The 21,326-nt window shown below is 37.4% G+C and overlaps 1 protein-coding gene across 2 annotated transcripts; it reads left to right on the top strand.

Annotated features, from left to right (window-relative positions):
* The first annotated feature begins 1,585 nt into the window (after positions 1-1,585).
* Positions 1,586-20,662, top strand: ppp4cb (protein phosphatase 4, catalytic subunit b). Of its 2 annotated transcripts, none has more exons than XM_056469477.1 (9): positions 1,586-1,719; positions 5,501-5,748; positions 5,847-5,898; positions 9,051-9,101; positions 10,641-10,742; positions 10,819-10,992; positions 15,046-15,172; positions 17,224-17,413; positions 19,771-20,662. In XM_056469477.1, exons 2-9 carry the CDS (start codon positions 5,651-5,653, stop codon positions 19,898-19,900), a joined length of 924 nt encoding a protein of 307 aa, XP_056325452.1. In that variant the 5' UTR covers positions 1,586-1,719; positions 5,501-5,650; the 3' UTR covers positions 19,901-20,662. The 2 variants fall into 2 exon arrangements, with proteins under 2 accessions (XP_056325452.1, XP_056325453.1); XM_056469478.1 differs by lacking the exon at positions 1,586-1,719 and adding an exon at positions 2,048-2,070.
* The last annotated feature ends 664 nt before the right edge of the window (positions 20,663-21,326 follow it).

Genomic DNA, 21,326 nt, shown 5'->3' with positions numbered 1-21,326 from the left:
CCACCAGTCTTTCGTTTTTTTATGCCATCAGCATCAGGTTAAAGTTTCTGACACCTTTACAGCACTCACATAAATACAGGCCACATCTGAACATGGAGGATGGTCTCCGAGTGGTGTTCTCCAAAATTAAACAATGAATAGATTTGGGCCTATTGGTATGTGTGCGCAGTTGTGTGCAAGGTTTATATATTTATAACCACCTCAGAGAATATTGAGGGTCGCGAGTCACTGGCATTGTTATTTTGGGGGTCGCGGGCTGGGATGTTTGGGAACCACTGATCTACAGAAATGTATCTAGGGCTACGTTTTCAGAATGAGCCTATGTTGCAAAAATGAGTGGTTTTTTTACTCAATAATGAGAAGTTGTTTTGGGGAAGTGGAAAGGGTTGTTGAAAAAACACCACTTTGGAAGCTTTGTTTTTATTAGTATCATATTTAATGCTATTTTTATGTCTTTTATTCTGATTGTGCATATCTTTTTTTTATCGTTTTTTTTGTACAATGCTTTGGCAATATTTATGTAATCATGTCAATAAAGTACTTTAAATGTAATAAATCATGTGTGTGTGTGTCTTTCTTACATTGTGAGGACCGAATATCTCCACAATTATAGCAATACCAGTAAATTTCGACCTTGTGGGGCCTTTTTTCATTGTATTTTGTGAGTAAAACTACTCGTAAATCACACTTGTTTCCTGTGAGGGTTGAGTTTAGGAATGGGGATAGAACATACCGTTTGTACAGTATAAAATTGATAAATACTATTAATAAATAGACATTCATTAATGTGTAATGTAGTGTGTAAAATTAATAAAATAGTAACCTACAATAGTGATAATTGTGGCAGCTTAAAATAATTACTTGCAAGAAACTACAAATATGCTTTATAAAGGGCACCTGTTTTACCCCTTTTACAAGTTTTAAGATAAGCCATGGTGTCTCCAGAATGTGTCTATAAAGTTCAGCTCAAAATACCCATCAGATTATTTATTATAGACTCGGGAATCTGCTCATTTTAGTGTCCACTGTAAAACCCAACAGTCCACTTTATCAAATGAAATGGGTGCTGCTAACTCAAAATATACTGAAAGTTAATTCTACTCATTTGAAAAGAGTTTTAAACTCAGTGTTGAAGGTAATGAGTTAATTAAATACCTCATTACTATAAGTATAAATGGTGTAAGTTCACAGTACTCATTTAGGTTAGTTTTTAACTCAAATGGTTTGTGGCAATCGGTTTCCTCAAACGGTTTGAGTAGCCTTAACTTATTGAGTTTTACAGTACTCAGGTGGTTTGATTTCTCTTTATTTATGGGAATTTACTATGCTCAAATTGCTTCATTTACTTGGATTAAGGATTAAGTTCACAGTACTCATTAGGATTAGTTTTTGAACTTAAATGGGTTACCTTAACTCTTTTGGTTTTGTTTTGGATGTTTTGTAGCCTATGGGCTACGGCTTTAAATAATAATTCTCGTTGATTTCTGGCCGCAGCTGTATCCCTTCTAGCAACAACCGATTCCTCGCTCCGCCGCTGGAGGCAGTATGGAGCCGCTGGCGGTCTCATATGTCTGGCTTTCCAAAAGGGAGGCGCTTGACGCCGGTAGAGGGTGGTGGGAGAAAAAGACCGACGAAACCGGGTGAAGCTCTGAAAAGAGAGCTGACGTTATACTCTTTACATCGCTCTATTTCACAAAGCTCTGCCTGGAGTGATTAAAGGTAAGTGTCGCTCGTATATTTCTTTTAGTCTTGTGTGTTTTCAGCGGTTTATGAGCGTCAGCTGGCCGTCTATTTGAGCAGATGTCTGGGCAGATGAGCTCCTTTTTTTCAGGCCTTTAGCTGCTCAAGCTAGTTAGCCCGGCTAATTCCGGATTGACTCGCTTTTGGCTGGAAATCGAGGGCGAGTTTGACATTAAGGTTCTTGAACATCGTGGCGTTTAATAATTGTGAGTGGCGTGTTTGTCTGTGGTCTCTGTGTAACGTCAGGGGTTGTTTAATTGATCGGTGAGTTTTCAGGAAAGTTGTGCCAGTCTACTTCACCGTCACGTTGTACCCGCGAGCACAGCTAACGTTAAGTACTCATTTTTAAAGCTTTACCTAAATGTACTAAACATTCGACAAATTGTTCTTCAAATGACTATTTTTACTAAATTATGTTTAGCTTATTTTAAATTAGAGCATGAAGGCTTCGCTAATGTCGACATAAGACTGAACTGTCATCCTAAAATCATTCAATTAACGTTAAATCTTCCAATGCTAGTTTTAAACTAATTTTATTGTGTACTTTTTATTCATGTCGCTGAAATCAGTAACTTATTGTATGACTTGGTTGTGTTGCACAGTCAGCAGGTTTCTTTACTAAATAGGCCACTGACCTCATTCATTAATTTAGTTTTAGTTTTGATATTTTAATTGTCATAAATATAACTTTGTTCGTTAAAACCAATCATAATATATTCAGCCTTTTTGTATTTGCATATATTGTACAAATACGCAATAAGCAATTATAACTGGTGTCAGTCAGGCTGTCATTATAGTTCTCACCCACTAATTAATATGACGATATACTAAAATATGTACTCGAGCTGTGCTTTGCGGTTCATTCTTGGTGGCATCATGTGACGTCATTTGTCTTGAATAACGGGTTACTCAGAGTGAAGTCACTTTATTTATTTATTTTTATTTATTTTTTTATTACTTGAACAGAAATATCAGAACTGAATCCAAGGGATCACAGACAGATCTTATAAAAAAGATCAATAATATGCAGTCATAAATAAATCTATAATCACCTATGCATGCCAATAACATATCATTAGACAGAAAGGGTAATGGTATTAATTTTCTTTTCAGCTTAGTCCTTTTATTAATCTGGGGTCGCCACAGCAGAATGAAAAAGTATAAAATAAAAAGTGTTATAATGTGTTCCTGGAGTTTATGTTTTGGGTTATAATAAGACTAAAATCACTTGAAGCAAAAGAGTGTAATTTCTACGTCACAAACCATCATCAAACTAAAAATTCGGGCTGTGCGATTAATCGAAAAGTAATTGACATTCAGAACCTATAATTGATCAATTATTTCCAGGTAAATTTTTTTCAATTTCTTACTTCACCGTGAGTGGAGTCACGTGACCCTGCTCTGTTAAAGCTAATTTACATTTATATTATGATTTATACTTGTATAATATTATTTACGGCTGCCACAACGAATCGATTAAATCGATTACTAAACGCATTGGCAATGAATTTCATAATTCGTGACGCGCGATATGGATGCGTTTGATTTTTAAAAACCTTTAATTGAGCGTGGAGTGAACGCACTCAGCCTCTCTCGCGCACTGATACCAGCAGAGTTCAGCGCCTTATAGACAGGACAGAGCAAAAGAAACGAGGAAGGGAGCAACAGCAGGGTAAATCACTACAGAATCCTACTTTAGTTCCGTTTTGAAGTGAGGAACGTAATGTCCCTGGTGCTTACTCGTAATGCGGCTTGACAAGCATGACTTGAGCATCAAACTGAGCGCATTGGCTGGCGCTGAGCCAGAGAAAGACTTGTCATATAATCACAATTATGCAGTGTTTTAACCACACAATGCTTATTTTATGTTTTAGACATGTAAATACACACAAGTACTAGTAAAAATAATACATTTAGAGTTTGTAAAACACACAAGAAAATCTATGGAAGTCTAACTATCCATTCAAATATAATTTGCCGATGTGTATTATTCATATCAGATACACGAAGTGAAAGTAACTATGAAGTTCAATTTATTCTTCTCCCAGCTGGCCAGCCACTTTATACGCCTTTTAAAAGATAAAAGACACTCACTCATATATTTTGTATTCAAACGGAAAAGTATAATAAAAGTCTGTTTAATACATCTGTCATACAGCGTTATTGTGGCTGCGGTGTCACGTGACAAACGTTCAGCGTCGGCACAGAAACATTAAAGGTGAACGTTCTAAAACACGGGTCACCAAACTTGTTCCTGGAGGGCCGGTGTCCTGCAGATTTTAGCTCCAACCCTAATCAAACACACCTGAACAAGCTAATCAAGGTCTTACTAGGTATACTTGAAACACCCAGGCAGGTGTGTTGGGGCAAGTTGGAGCTAAACCCTGGAGGGACACCGGCCATCCAGGACCGAGATTGGTGACCCCTGTTCTAAAATAATGATCGCCTAACAAAATTCACTCCCGGGGCCAGAGAGAATCTTTTAAACTCGCCAGTGAAAGAGTTAATAACAGAAGGAAAGCAGCGATGGTGTAGTTACTTTGCACTGCTAGACTAAAGACACGTTTTTATTCACTCGCCTTTCTCGCATCATCGATTTTTCCATCTGTTGTTATGTATATATAGCTGCACTGCAAAACAAACTTTTCTTACTTAGCAATTTCGTCTCGTTTCCAGTCCAAATATCTAAAAAATCCTAAATCAAGACTAAGCAAAGCTATGCTTAACTTCTGTTTGAGATTAGATCTCATTAAGATTATTTTTCTGGCCCCATTGGCAAATAGTTTAGTTTGTTTTAAGCAAAGAATCACTTAATTTTGAGGTGGGTTTTTTTCGTCTTCAGAAAACAAGATAATTTCTTATGCTATCTCATGCGTCTAGTATGCATCTTGATTTAAGATGTTTTTAGATTGAAAACAGAACAAAACTAGTAAGTTTTATTATCATTATTATTATTATTATTATTATTATTATTATTATTATTATTATTATTATAACAGCTCAGGGATGTTCAAGGACAACATGTTTGTGCACTTTCTAAAGATTTTAGCTCCGTTTTTGAATAAAAGCTTGGAAATTAATGTTTTTTTTTAATCGATTCATTGAAAAAAAAAAAAAATCAACAGATTAGTCGATTATTAAAATAATCGTTAGTTGCGGCCCTAATATTATTATGATATAATACTTCTGCCAAGGGCACGTGTACAGTCCGGTGCATCATTCGCTTATCCGTGCACCTCGAAAAAATGTACTTGCAAGTCAAAACGGCGCATAGCGCAAGCTTTGTGATTGGCCGGTTTTGTAGCGGTGGCGATGGTGGGCAGTGCAGAGAGCTGCGTTTTAGGAAATGCGTGTTTTAGATTCAGTTGTTCAGCATTGATGATCAATAAATAATCATAGATATTGTGTGTTTACTTCAATTATTATAAAATCAAGTAATGCACCCTTTATTCACAAATCTCTGACGAACCTACGTATTATTTATTGACGAAGAGGGAGCCGAACTGAAACATTAACATGACAGATGAGCAGATACATATGGATGTGGATGCATGTATATGGATGTGAATTACTAAAGGTCAAGATGATTTGAAGTTCTGAATCTGTGTTATTTAGTGGTTGTTATCTCAGGATAACATGTCTTCGAGTATCACAACTGACCAATTAGAATCGGCTCTTCCAGATAGTCGTGTAATACACTGGAGTAAGCAAATAGTTAATACACGTCCCTTATTAAGATGCTTTTGTTTTCTCCAAACAGGTTGTCGTGCCCGGACTTCTCCCGCCACCTCTCCGCATCTCTGGTGTGTCTGTGTTTGGTCTGCACAGAGAGAGATTGTTAGCACCACAGTCGCTGTATTGACTGCTTTAGCGAGGGGAAAACAGCCAGACGGGCTCTCAGCGATCCGCCATGGGTGACATGAGTGATCTGGACCGACAGATCGACCAGCTGAGGAGGTGTGAGCTCATCAAGGAGAACGAGGTCAAAGCCCTGTGTGCCAAAGCCAGGTGATTACAACCTGCCCAAAACAGACACCCGAGCAATCCGTCACTCCTAAATGTTGATTAAATGCTTACGCAACACTAATGTTTGGTTATCGTTTCAGAGAGATTCTTGTAGAAGAGAGTAATGTACAGAGGGTGGACTCTCCAGTCACGGTGAGTATTCACAAACATAGAATGAGGAAGCTTTGAGTAAATTATATGAAGTCAATCCATTTATAAAATAAAGAAATAATTTCCATTTTGGAAATAGACATGATCAGGTTGTAGATACAAGATGTAGAATCGACCAATCAAGACTTACAGTCATATTTTTGTTGGAACGGGATTGAAAACCTCTTTGTGACTTGTGTAAGAATATTTTGACTATAAAACATTTGAACAAAATGTGTATTTTTAAAATGTTATTAGAATTTTGATTTTTTTTATTCAGTAAATATTTTAAGGGAAATGTTTAAAAAGGTGTCTTCTGGAGAAATTTTAGAATATTTAACATTTAAAGGTGCAGTATGTAAGTTTGACACCCAGTGGTTGAGCTAGGTATTGCACACCTAGATCTAAACAAAGCAAGCACAGGTTGCCAGATTGAGGACAGGAGCGAGTGATTTAAACTGTGTGCTAAATAAAAGCAACAGCACCCGATAGATGGAATATTCTCCATATTAAAAGCAGTTTGTGTCCTAACCAACATATGAAATTGATATATTAGAAATGACAGGTGAACAACAGAAAACTGACAATAGCCGCATTTCCACTATCGGGCCAGTGCGAGCAAGGGCTTTAATCGGGCCAGGCCGGGCCAATAGCCCGGGAGGTTGAGAAATGAGGCCGAAATCATGTCGCGTTTCCACTGTCGGGCTAGTTGCTCGCAGCGCGTCACGCAAACACCGCCCCCAGAACGTCCCCCGAATCAAACGTCACACAACCCGTCACACAACCCGCCCACTTCAGCGGGAACAAAAAACTCAAATTATAACCACAAACACAACCTGGCATCACTACGAGAGCTGGAAGATGGAGAACACCGAAGCGATTGCTTTTTTACTGTTTGTGGTCTGTTGGTGTAAGGCCAGACAGCGATCCCTGGATAAGGACATTCGAGTTCGGCGGCATTTACTTCCAACACAGATTTTTCTTAGTGAGTTGATCAAGCGCGATAGCAAAACAAATGTAAGGGAAGAAAGCATCTTGTCTCCTCTTTACCTGACAGGAAAACGCCGCCTTTGTACGTAACCCCGCCCCGAAGCCCCAGTTGGCCCTCCTTGGCCCAAGGTATTCGGCGGGCCGAAAAAGGCCGGACGCTGGCCCCAAGGAAGCCCCGCTTTGGCCCGATTATGCCCCGGAAGTAATAGTGGAAACGCGACTGGCCTTGGCTCGCCCTGGCTCGCTCACTTTAGGCGCGATTGTGAAAACGCGGCTAATGATCACCTCAGGTACACCTCATGTGCTTTATTCAGTGTTAAATGCTAATAATGTGAGTTTGAATGCCATTTTACATGACTTTTATTTCATCAACTGAACGCAGCAGCAGATAGTTCACCTCAGATCTGGAAAATAAACCATTTCAAACTGAACTTGAGAACTAAACGCATATCATTGATTAAACATGTGGATTTAATTATGTTAAAGAGGTTTAATCTGTATTAAATAGACTATAAACTTTACCATTTCGTCAGTAAGTGCATATTCTGTGCTTCTGAATGGCTGTATTTCAATTTCTGTCGTGTTTCGTCTGGTGCAAACAGCCAAATTGCTCATCACTGCAACGTTTGTAATATTTAATTCGTAATATTTAAAACCACCTCATGTGGAACTCTGAATCTGTGTCTCATTTTGGAGTCTGCTACTGTCCACTGGAGGTTGCATTTTGGTCATGGACACATGCTTTCAGAATGACTGAATAATAAATGAAATTCATAATTTTCCACCAAGGCAACCCGGGGTGCTGAAATATAATTGGCTGAACTGGCATTGGACAGGTTCAAATTACCAAAACTAAGACAGCATTCTTGCACATAACACACTTTTTCAAAGCAAAATATCAGACTTCAGCATTGTTTTCCAGATAAACAAAATGTTCACTTTATATTTCTTAAATATCTGCAAACATATTGTGGTATTCTATGCTTTAGAAGAGTCAAAAACTTACAGCACCTTTAATCAAACTAAAAGATTGCATATCTCTTTTCACTGTTGTTGTTCTTTGTATGTTTTTGTACAATGAATATTGATTAAGAAACCGATATGATTGTATGTTATATATTTTATATTTAGCGTAGGTTTTGCCATGAATATAGCCAATGCTGCTGATATGGCATTAAAATATTAGTAAATGAAGAAGCTTTGAGTAGCGCATTACTATGTTTTTATTAAAGTGTTCACAAAAAAGTCTAATTCTGCCGTCGTTTACTCATCCTCCACTTATTCTGTACCTGTTTGAGTTTCTTTCCTCTGTTGAAAAAGTAAAGGAAGATATACTGAAGAGTGTTGGAAAAAACAAGACCCTCTTGAAAAAAATTACAAATGTTAAGGGGCTTTCCTTAGTTAAAATGAAGGTTTAAATAAAAAACAGCTGTAGACTTCCATAGTATGTTTGTTTCTACTATAGATGTCGATGGCTGTTTTTATCCCCAATGTTCTTCGCAATATCCTCGAAAGAAATTCATAAAGGTTTAGAATAAGTTGTTTGTGAATAAATGTTGAAGTAAATGTTGTTATTTGAGTAAGCTGTCTCTCTTATATGAGTTATCTCTCCTAAACTGAAATGTTTTCAATTGAGTCCTTCAAAACTAGTCGAATTTCAAGTTGTTTTATTGGCATGACAATTTGTACAGCGTTGCCAAAGCATTTTAAATGTGTATAAAATATGAAATTAATATCAAATTAATTCATTTATGACAGGAAAAAATAATCAGAAGAGTAAAAACTGGTAATACTTCTAATAATTATAGTAATTACAAGGATAATAAGGCACTTTTGTTTTAGTTGATAACCATTTCCTGTTATGTAAGAACGACTGAATAATAACTGAAGTATATTATTATGTAACTAAAGTTAATATTATGTAATATGTTTTTATCTATGTTGATCTTGCCATGAAATAGTCATGAGTGGCTTATGTGTCAACAAACAAACATGAATGGGCGTGGCCAACGTTCCTTTTCCTGCATAACACATTTTAATTAGCACAAAACAAACACAATTATTTGACCAATTTCTAAATTCCATACAAGAAGGGTCATTCTTTAAGACTCAAAGTGATAATAAAGCATCTCTATGTGAAGTTAATGGCTTCTTTTTGTCTCCAGGTGTGTGGTGACATCCACGGGCAGTTTTATGACCTGAAGGAATTGTTTAGGGTGAGTTTGAGCAACAAAGTAAATTCAAAATGATATCTGTATTTTGTATACTGGCTTGATGAAAGGGTTGCAATGTCAAGTTTATTAATAATTTTAATCATTTAATATCTGATTTTGTATACCGGCTGTTTATAGATGAAAGGGTTGCATTGTCAAGTTTATTAATAATTTTAATCATTTAATATCTGTATTTGTATACCGGCTATTAAAGATTAAAGGGTTGCATTGTCAAGTTTATTAATAATTTTAATCATTTAATATCTGTATTTGTATACCGGCTATTAAAGATTAAAGGGTTGCATTGTCAAGTTTATTAATAATTTTAATCATTTAATATCTGTATTTGTATACCGGCTGTTTATAGATGAAAGGGTTGCATTGTCAAGTTTATTAATAATTTTAATCATTTAATATCTGTATTTGTATACCGGCTATTAAAGATTAAAGGGTTGCATTGTCAAGTTTATTAATAATTTTAATCATTTAATATCTGTATTTGTATACCGGCTGTTTATAGATGAAAGGGTTGCATTGTCAAGTTTATTAATAATTTTAATCATTTAATATCTGTATTTGTATACCGGCTATTAAAGATTAAAGGGTTGCATTGTCAAGTTTATTAATAATTTTAATCATTTAATATCTGTATTTGTATACCGGCTATTAAAGATTAAAGGGTTGCATTGTCAAGTTTATTAATAATTTTAATCATTTAATATCTGTATTTGTATACCGGCTGTTTAATAATTAAAAGGTTGCATTGTCAAGTTTATTAATAATTTTAATCATTTAATATCTGTATTTGTATACCGGCTATTAAAGATTAAAGGGTTGCATTGTCAAGTTTATTAATAATTTTAATCATTTAATATCTGTATTTGTATACCGGCTGTTTATAGATGAAAGGGTTGCATTGTCAAGTTTATTAATAATTTTAATCATTTAATATCTGTATTTGTATACCGGCTATTAAAGATTAAAGGGTTGCATTGTCAAGTTTATTAATAATTTTAATCATTTAATATCTGTATTTGTATACCGGCTATTAAAGATTAAAGGGTTGCATTGTCAAGTTTATTAATAATTTTAATCATTTAATATCTGCATTTTTTTTAGACTGTAAGGATTGTAAGGTCAATTTTTTAATAATTTTATTTGTTTAATATCTATATTTTTGTACCGGCTATTAAAAGATTTAAATGGTTGCAGAGCATAGTTTACTTATTGCCATGAGAAAATAATGTTTTGCTTTTACATGAGTTGTTTACTCTGTGTATGTGGATCAATATAATATTGGGCAACGATAATCTGCACATTTTATGACTGTATAATTTATCATACGATTTCTGAATGATCAAAATGCGCTTTGTAGTTCAGCTTCTGTTATTAACACCTCGTCTTTTTTAATCTAATTGAATGTGAATATGATAAATGTGCATTTGCTGTGTGTATTTGAGGAAGCGAGTGGCTCTTGTTTAATCCCTGATGTTGTTTATTAGCTGGCTTATAAATTAATGCATAATATCTGTTCTCCTTCAGGTGGGAGGCGACGTTCCAGAAACAAACTACCTCTTCATGGGAGACTTCGTGGACAGGGGCTTTTACAGTGTTGAGACCTTTCTGTTACTGCTTGCCCTCAAGGTACTGTGAAGTTTTTAATCAGCCGTTACGGTGGTTGTAACTGAACGTAATAAACTGATCAAACGTCTCCTCACAGGTGCGTTATCCAGACAGAATCACCCTGATCCGGGGAAATCACGAGTCTAGACAGATCACACAGGTGTACGGCTTTTATGACGAGTGTTTAAGAAAATACGGCTCGGTTACAGTATGGAGGTACTGCACGGAGATCTTCGACTACCTGTCGCTCTCCGCCATCATTGACGGCAAAGTGAGTCGAATTGTTCACCTAAATTATTTTCTCACCTTCCTCTTATTAAAGAAACCCGAGATGTTTCTGTTCCACTATTAAAGTCAGGATAATCAAAACCTGAATTGTGGAGAGATGCAGTCACTTTGTGTTTTTATTTGTAGGAATACCTAAGATATGTCTGCTTATCATATGAAGTGTTACAAACCCCTGATGTTAGTCCAGGGGATGGTGGGGTTTGACATTTATTTGTAATTAAAATATATTTATACAAACAGTAAATAAGTGCTAAAGACAACCAAAAATAATACCAAAAATTGTGATTTTATTTATATTTCCCAAAGTGAACAAAAACAACGAATAAATCCAAAGTAAAGAAAATAAAGCAAGGCAAAATATACTATTTACAATATTTACAACACTGAAACAAATACAAAGACAGGAGAGCTGGCAGAAGGGACGTGGGCGGCGCTAAAGGAACGATAAGAACAAAACCCAAACCAAATCTAACTTCCCAGAAGCATCTAGCTAACTAACTATGTGAAACAAAATAATTCGCATGCGAAGAGTCTTCCGAGTCCTGACTGTCTACTCTATCGATCTATCCAAAAGTACAAGGGGTGGCGCTCGCCCCTAACCTAATGTACTATACAGAAGAGTAGCCCTAAGTGTTGCAAAATGTATGTCACGTGACCTTCTTACCTGTCCGCTTCGTTCAAGCCTCGTAAACAACGTTTAAACAGAGAAATAGAGGGATCTACAAATAACGGACGGATAACGTGCACACAGAAATGGGCAACAACAAAATACACAGTTAGACTGGTTTTTTCGTAACGCAACAAGATAAGAAAGGGAAAAGATAAGGAGAGAGGCTGGTGAGTAGGCATGTGCCGGTATCACATTTTCATGCTGCGATTAATTGATTGAGCTTTTATCACGGTATACGGTATTATCACGATATTGTAATTTTACTAGAGAAACAGGTAAAAAAACACAAACTTCAGTTTCGTCAACTTAGTAACTTTAATAACTTTTTAATTAACTAAAAGTACTTCAAACATTTAAATACAAATAAATATAAATAAAACAATACACAATATAAAAGTAAACTTGAGCAATTATATCAAAGTGAATGTGCAAAGGGAAACCGTCTTCGATCAGCAATCCCTCTGCATTTTTTTGGAACCCAAAATATTTCCAAACCTCTGACTTTTTTTGAAGGGGGATAAATTGTCGGCAGCGTTCCTTTTTCCGCCATGCTTCTTCTTCGTGTGAGGATTAGAGAACGGAGGCAGCAGCGGCGCGCACTGCGTGCACACAGTGCTTCTACATGCGGGGATTGTTTACATCAGAGTGCGCATCAGTTCTGCGCAGCATATACGCAGTGTTTCTTCAAGCGGTTGATGGAAAAAAAGCTGAAGGGGGATAAATTGTCGGCAGCGTTCCTCCTTCCGCCATGCTTCTTCTTCGTGTGAGGATTATAGTGCGGTGGCTGCGGTGGCTGCGGTGGCAGCGGCGGCGCGCGCTGTGCACACAGTGCTTCTACATGTGGGGATTGTTTACATCAGAGTGCGCATCAGTTCTGCGCAGCATATACGCAGTGTTTCTTCAAGCGGTTGATGGAAAATAAGCTAAGGCGCGTTCTAAGAATATAAATTCGGATCTATTATTTTTCACGGTATTTTGAAGTGCCCGCGATAACAATATCGTGCATATTCATTACCGTGATGTATCGCATTACCGAATACCGGCACAAGCCTACTGGTGAGTGGTCTGGCGCGCGCTTTTATGGAGGGTAGTGTTTGCTTATTGGATGTGACGTAAGAATGACGTAACCGGGGGAGAAATGACTGACAGCTGAATAGACCAATGAACATAACCTGTGAATAATGAAAGCAGAAATGGGAGAGCTGAGCGAGAGAGAGACAACACAAACAGAGCACAAATATGTAACAGAAGTAATTGGATCGTCTCACAAAAGATTCAGCTGCTTCATTTATTTGGTGTTGTATTGATTTAAACAAAGTCAGGCCTCCCAAAAAATAGTTTTACCGCTTGGCAAAGAAAGAAAATGCATATTTGGAACCATTTTAGTAAGTAAATGGTGCATAAATCTTTAGTTTTTCTTCTGTTAACCTTTAATCTGGTTTGACATGGAAATCTTTGAACGTGTGAATTTGATTCTTGTGATGTCGAGGTTTTAAGTGTTTCGATTTTTGATGAAGTGCATGAAACGTTAATGTAGTTGTGTTGCTTTCATGATGATTAATCCTAGTCAACGGATAATAATAAAAATAAACTAAATAAAACTAGTCTACGCATGTGCCTGTAGTGTAATCTGCCTGTCTTTGTCATTTAATTTATTTATTTGTGCCCTTTGATTAAGCAGTTGAAGAAGACAAAATGCATTACAGCTTCATCACTGAAATCTGCATGAAAGCAAAACAAATCTACATTTAAGATCAGATATTTTGTTGGATTGTGGAAGTTTGAATGCCATTAGACTATTATTTAAGGAGAATACTTTGAACGTTTTTAAAAAGGTACCACCAGGAGGAGTCTTAAATTATTTATCAAAAATTGAACTGAAAAATCATATTTAACTTTCAATATATTTTTGTGTGAGTATTATTTATTTATATTTTATATATTTGCATTATTATCTGCTCATCTGTCGTTATAGTAACCTTTTATTGTAATACGAATTTTTTTATCTTGTAATATTTTATGTATGTCCATTTTGCCATGAAATAGCCATAAGTTGCTGATTCAATTCAATTCACCTTTATTTGTATAGCGCTTATACAATGTAGATTGTGTCAAAGCAGCTTCACATAAAGGGTCACAGTAAATAGGAACAGTGTTGTTCAGTTTGTAGTGTTTAAGTTCAGTTCAGTTGAGCTCAGTTCAGTGTGGTTTAATAATCACTACTGAGAGTCCAAATATTGAAGAGCAAATCCAACGATGCGCAGCTCTATAGATCCCGAACCATGCAAGCCAGTGGCGACAGCGGAGAGGGAAAAAAAACTTCACTAATGGCGAAAGTGAAGAAAAGAAAACCTTGAGAGAAACCAGACTCAGTTGGGCACGATCATTTTAATTTCTCCGCTGGCCAAACGTCTTGTGCAGAGCTGCAGTCTCAGTGGCGGAGGCTGGAAACTGGCCTCAGCGAAGACTCGTCTGTCTCTGGAGCGTCACAGGAATCAGTCTCATGTTCTCCACTCCTCCATGACCACCACAGTAGCTGCTCAGGATACGGCCTGGTCCAGGAAATGGAAACCTTGGGATCATCTCGTCGTTGGTCTTGGATCGAATCAGTGACTCTGCATAGTCTGAGGGCCTCGGGAAGAGTATCCCCTGGTCGAAATGGAGAATAAAGAAAATAATTAGCGTAGCTGCTGTTCATAGTGTATATAAACAAGATGCAGAACCTGTGTGAAAGCCCCCTAAGTGGTGCACTAAGTGTACGCTTTACTGAACAGATAGGTCTTTAATCTAGTTTTGAATTGGGAGAGTGTGTCTGAGCCTCGGACGTTATCAGGAAGGCTATTCCCAGAGTTTAGGGGCTATAAATGAGAAGGCTCGACTTTGCTATTCTAGGTACTACCAGAAGGCAATAAATGACGTGGCAATAAATAATAATAATAAAATTTAAGATGAAAGATGACCCATTTTTAGGTATGAGTAAATCCCATTTAGGAGAGCAGATGACAGTAATTTAAGGTTGGGCTTTCGTCAAACATGCCATCAAGCATACTGTATAACTAATACTATCTGATATAATATGATAAAGTGTATATTTATGTAATTTGCCACACTTGTAAAGTGCTGGAAAAGTTTACAAATGCACCTGTAATGTGCTTAAATTTGATTTGGAGAAATGACTTTAGGACAGGAAAGATAATTCACGTTTGATTTAATAGTACCTTAAACTTTTGATGATCAAGAAATGTCCTACAGGTTTAGAATGGCAATGGCATGGGGATATTTTTCATTTTTAGGTGCACTAAACCTTCATAAAGGTTACACTTGTTGTCTTGGCACTGGTCTGATGTGTTTGTTTTATTTCTGCAGATCTTCTGTGTACATGGAGGCCTGTCGCCTTCCATCCAGACTCTGGACCAGATCAGAACCATCGACAGAAAGCAGGAAGTTCCTCACGATGGGCCCATGTGTGATCTTTTGTGGTCTGATCCTGAAGGTAATTCTGATGTCTGAGGTGTCACGGCTATGATAGCCATCGTTATCATCATCATCATCATCTCCTTATGTTTTTTTCACTTGTTTGTTTTGTTTATTTAATGTGCAAAACATACAGTAAACACTGAACCCATAAACAGCAATGCAACAGGAATGGAAATAACAGTATAAATAATGGAAAATAATGGAAATAACAGTATAAATAATGGAAATAACAGTATAAATAATGGAAAATAATGAAAATAACAGTATAAATAATGGAAAATAATGAAAATAACAGTATAAATAATGGAAAATAATGGAAATAACAGTATAAATAATGGAAAATAATGGAAATAACAGTATAAATAATGGAAAATAATGGAAATAACAGTATAAATAATGGAAATAACAGTAATGTGTATAAACTGTAATGATAATCAGAATATTTAGATAGTATTTTGTAAAGTTTGTGAAGATGAAAATGAAACTCTCAGTTATATTAATAACAATGAAGGTAGTAATAATAATAATAACCCTTGTGTGCTGTTGGGGACGTTTTCATCCACTCTGGGCTGATTTTAGAGTCTTAATTTGGCCAAAACTTTCAGTGTTTCAGCAAATAGATTGACTTTTGTGTCAACAGATCATAATTTGATACACATTTTGGGGAAATGCTTTGAGAATTTTCCAAAACCCACCGATATACTCTGGGCAAATTTCCTACCCTTTCGTTATGTTGGTGGCTGTTTTTGCCCCATTGACTTCCATTATAACGACATGTTTCCTTATTATCGCAAAGCCATGACACCATATCATCATGCATTCTTGATTGTTGGTGGTTTTTGCTATTTATTGCAAAGGTAAAATGTGCAGTTTTTACTGTTCATCCTCGGTTCCAGTGCAAAAACAAAAGCTTGGTTTCTGGCTTTTAGTGATGTTTTATAAACAAATTTCGGGAGGAGCACGCGCAGAAGTGTCAGTATCAAATACGTCATTGACAATTATTCTATTATCCAATCAGTTCTTGACCAAACCCCTATATATACCAAAGCTGTCTTACCTGCAGCATGTCACGACTTTAGCATCCCTCCACCACCCCGTCACCTCACCTCTTAAGCATTACAATCACGGGGGGAGCGTTCTGGGGCCGGGCTAGATACTTCGCTCGAATCCCAATTCCTCTCTGTTTCCTGATAAGAGGAATAACTTGAGTTTGGGTGTCTTCCCCGAGCTCAGAGCCCTCTACCCGGACAGCACGCCAAATACGCTTTATTCTGAAACTATTGCAAGTGTGAACTCGTGAATGATGGAGTGTTGTGAGTGTGAGAGAGACCTCTGCGCACTTGCCTTGATGCGTCTGAGAAGATCTAAATAAGCAGGTCTCAGAACTACATGGAGTGGGTTTTCCCTCTGTATTTGTATGTGTTTTAATGTAATTTGTGTAATAATAATAAAGAGCTACATGGAGTAAACGAAAAAATTAATGTATGCACTCACAATAATTTGCTGTTAAACTCCATAGAACTCCATATAAAAGCCAGAAACTTTTTGGCACAGAATCTAAAGCAGGGATGGCCAAACTCAATCCTGGAGGGCCGGTGTCCCTGCATAGTTTTGCTCCAACCCTAATCAAACACACCTGCTTGTAGCTTTCTAGTGATCTTAAAGACACTAATTAGGGTGTTCAGGTGTGTTTGATTAGTGTTGGAGCAAAACTCTGCAGGGACACCGGCCCTCGAGGATCGAGTTAGCCCATGCCTGATCTAAAGGGATAAGAGTGCCAACTGATGCATCAATGTGATAAATGTGACCTCTTCCCAACAGGCAAAACCATCAACAATCAAAAATGCATGAATGTTGTTATAATGGAAGTCAATGAGGGGAAAAAACAGCCACCGACAGAACTAAAGCGTAGTATATTTATATACATATAATAATAATAATAATAATAATGTTAATATAAAGACAATATAAATCTTGATGAGAAGAGAGAAACACCCCACACATCTGTCCTGTGTTCTGTGTGTGATCACGTGTCTTCATTATGTGAATGTATTCTCTGTCTGACAGACACCACAGGCTGGGGCGTGAGTCCGAGAGGTGCCGGTTATCTGTTTGGCAGTGACGTTGTGGCCCAGTTTAACGCCGCCAACGACATCGACATGATTTGCAGAGCACACCAGCTCGTCATGGAGGGTTACAAGTGGCATTTCAACGAGACTGTTCTCACTGTGTGGTCTGCGCCCAACTACTGCTACAGGTGGGTTTGACGTGCAGCCACTGAGATGAGAGATGTTCATGAAGACTTGATTATTTCACATGTTTACATTCTGTTCTTGGCATTATTGAGGGGTACGTTTTGAAGAAACCTGTTTTTTTTTCAGTATTAGTTACTGGGGCTGCAGAATATATAGTTTGAGCATCGATATTGCGATGTGTGTATCCGCAATAGTTGTTGGAAATGACAGAAGGAGAAAGTACTGAACTACTGAAACGTTTTTAATACTTTATATAAAGGCTTTTGTGGTGCTGGCAGCCTCTCGTATGAAGAATGAAGTCACGTGTATTGCTCAGACTTCCAACAGTGTGTAAAAGTCTTGATGGTTCCATGGCTCTCGTTTATTAAATCTGATCTTTAATTTGTATTTTCTATTGGGTTCAAGTCAGGTGATTGGTTGGGCCATTCTACAGCTTGATTTTCTTTCTCTGAAAGCATTTGAGAGTCTCCTTGGATGTGTTTTGGATCATCGTCTTGTTGAAATGTCCACCCTGGCTTCATCTTCATCATCTGCTAATGTAGATGTTGGACTGAAGCAGCTGATATTCATTTACACTGAGGAAGTACTGAGGGATTTCAGCTCCTGTCTGGGCATTCACTGCTGAAATACACCTCCATTTCACCATGTGTTCAATACTTTTTTTCCCTTCTTTATTTCATTTTATTACACACAACTTCATTTGTAAACTAATTAGATTTGTTTTCTTTGCATATATCGATTTCTGGGGTAAATTTCAAGTCAGCCGGACCGTGAGAAATGTTTTCTGAGAAAAATGGTGACGTGTTCAATACTTATTTTCCCCGCTGTATATATTTTATACACAATTCACACTATGCTGTTTATTTTTATGTATTTTGGGTGTTTTTTTTGTGTGTAATATAATTGTAATTTAAGTTTGTTTATAGGGCAATGGTTGGACATTAGGGTTGGGTCGATAGACGATGCCATCGCCGATGGCCAATAGACATCACGATGGAAATCCGCTCACGAAAAATACACACTGAGGCCCCGTTTACACGTCTTAGTTTTAAAATGGCATTTTAGAACGAAAACGTTCCACATCCACTATGGCGATTCTGAACAGCCCTCCGCTGAAAACGCACATCACAGACACACACACACTGTTATGCGCTCGAGCAGTCAGCAGGTCAGTACGCTGCTTCAATCTTTCGCTTTCACGCTTGTACTTTTAGCGAAGTCCTCAGATACTGTTGGATGTGCACCTTTTTTACCAACCAAGTTTGTCGACGCCATTATAACGACACAAATCACTCTGCCTATTCATGCCAGAGTCCTGCAGAAAGTGATTGACAGGTGGTCATTTGTGTGTAACTTAACTTAATTTATTTATGATTTGGTTATGGGTAAAACTAAGATCATGCGGGTCAGGTAGTTGAAACGGTAAGCTACAAATAATGAATTCGTTATTTCTCATAAATAATTAATTCACTGACGATGATGCCAACGTTCATCGCAGATGTTTCACAATAGACATTAAACGATGCCAAATTGGTCGACATCGCCCAACCCTAGTGGAAATAATACTGGTTTAAATTTTCCTGTAAAACTATCCTGTTATTTCTCTGAAAGTTTAATAAATAGATAAAAAGATGACATGGTTTTAGGGTGTTCACACCGGTCTTTAGTTCGTTTAAATCGCACTAGAGTTCGTTTTCCCTCTGTGAATGTACCAATCGTACTCGAGTGCGCACCAAAAGCGGACCCAAAAAGCGTACCGAGATCTCCTTGAAGAGGTGGTAATATTTCCGGAAGGTGACCATGTCGCAGTTTAGCTAATTTAATTCACGCCTCCTCTTGAAGTGACTTGCGACGCATTAAAACATTTTCCAGCTGCAGCCGCACTTCATTCGTGAATTGTATAGTTTGTCTAAAGTGATGTACACAAACTATATAGTATACTACGACCAGGGATACAATCAGCCAGGGCGGTCATAGTAAACAACATCATTTTGTGTCTGCCGGTTTGTTAGCTTGCGGGAGTTTCATTGGCATTTTCCCACATGTTAATTCTGACCAATCGATAAGCAGTTTAGGAAATACGTTCAATAGCATCTGGCCAATGGCTGATGTTGATTTTGTCACATGACTGCATTTTGGTTCTTTTCAACTGGTTCGGACCAAAGCGATCAGTGTGGTGTGAAAGGGAGCCAAAACGGCAGAGAAATGCTACAATGTGTCATTTGTTGCCCTTAGTCCAGACCGAATGAACTGGACCTCAGATGTTAAAGCACCCTTAATTTTTTTGAGTGACCTATGCCTTTAAGAGAGAAAGTTGTCAGTGGTTTAGCATATTGACATCCGCTCCTCTTCCTCACAGATGTGGGAACGTGGCAGCGATCCTCGAGCTGGACGAGCATCTGCAGAAAGAGTTCATCATTTTCGAAGCCGCTCCGCAAGAAACCAGAGGCATTCCCTCCAAAAAGCCAGTCGCTGACTACTTCCTGTGAGCTTCCCGGATGCCAGCACTCTAAACAGGAAGTGGTGCCCTGTGTGTACTTGTATTTCTGTTCCCCCTTTCCCTGCCCAACTGTCTTAATTGTGCTTTTTTTATTATTATTCTTCTTACTTTCTCTGTAATATTCAGTTTTTGTTTTCTACTTTCCATCCACTTTCACATTCTTTCACTTCGCCATCAAGACACACATTGGCATTATGTTCTGCTGTGAATTCTCTCGCTCTCAGACTCACGGTATGCTGTAGATGTAGACCTTTATTATGTATGTGAATAGCGGTAGGGAGAGAGGAAGAGCGTCTGAGGAAGAGCTGGTTTCACATGTTCCTCAGAAAGCTGCATTTGTCCAAGCGGGAGGTCAAAACTGGTTGATGGAGACTTTTTTTCTTCTCTTCTTCTCTTCTCATGCAAGTTTTGAATCCGTTAGAGAATGGAAGACACATTTCCTGCTTTTGATTATAGTTTACAGTCATCGGCTTTCAGCAGAGTCCTCATAGTTTCAGGTTTCTCCCCTTTAGTTTTGGTTTGTTTAATTCTTTTGTGAAGGAAATGACTGCAGATGCTGAGCGCAGACGCTGGGGTCATGTATATGGACATTAACTACACTGGAAAACATTAACAACACACACACACACACAGAACTGGAGTTAGAAGATGTGCTTTTCCCTCTTGACTGTTCTCTCTATAGGACTTATTGTTGATTTTTATTTTTCATTTGTGAAAATAAAATGTACTTTTGTATAAATTTAAGAACGGATTTTCTGTTTGTTGCTTTTTTTATATGAACAAACTTCACATCAATACACACTGTTTATGATCTCCTTTTTCTATGATCAGATACTAGGAAAATTACAATTTTTTTGAGTATAGTTGTTGTGGTGATATATAAAGATATAAGTTGAGATTTAAATATAAAACAGCTTTTTATTCTATATAAAAATATAATTTTTAAGCTGTTTAAATATATATGTGTATATACACTACCTGTCAATAACAGAAATAATGTCCAGTATAGAATATAAAGTCATGCTGCAGTGGAAACAGAATGAATATTGTGTCTGACTCCATCATGAGCTTGGACGACTGCATCCATACATCTCTGCAATGACTCAAATCACTGATTAATAAAGTCATCTGGAATGGCAAAGAAAGCGTTCCTGCAGGACTCCCAGAGTTCATCAAGATCCTTTGGATTCATCTTCAATGCCTCCTCTATCTTATCCCAGACATGCTCAATAATGTTTATGTCTGGTGACTGGGCTGGCCAATCCTGGATCACCTTGACCTTCTTAGGTTTCAGGAGCTTTGATGTGGAGGCTGAAGTATGAGAAGGAGCGCTATCCTGCTGAAGAATTTCCCCTTTCCTGTGGTTTGTAATGTAACGGGCAGCACAAATGTCTTGATACCTCAGGCTGTTGATG

This window comes from Danio aesculapii, chromosome 12 (genome assembly GCF_903798145.1).
Source record: "Danio aesculapii chromosome 12, fDanAes4.1, whole genome shotgun sequence".
Lineage (NCBI taxonomy): Eukaryota > Metazoa > Chordata > Actinopteri > Cypriniformes > Danionidae > Danio > Danio aesculapii.
This window is presented reverse-complemented; position numbering and strand designations above follow the sequence as displayed.

What these genes read in the sequence shown, in the direction of transcription:
- ppp4cb (XM_056469477.1), top strand. Translation starts at nt 5,651, where the DNA reads ATGGGTGACATGAGTGATCTGGACCGACAGATCGACCAGCTGAGGAGG. An exon ending in GGGTGGACTCTCCAGTCACG is followed by an intron (nt 5,899 to 9,050) that starts GTGAGTATTCAC and finishes TTTTGTCTCCAG; the next exon opens with GTGTGTGGTGACATCCACGG. An exon ending in ACCTGAAGGAATTGTTTAGG is followed by an intron (nt 9,102 to 10,640) that starts GTGAGTTTGAGC and finishes GTTCTCCTTCAG; the next exon opens with GTGGGAGGCGACGTTCCAGA.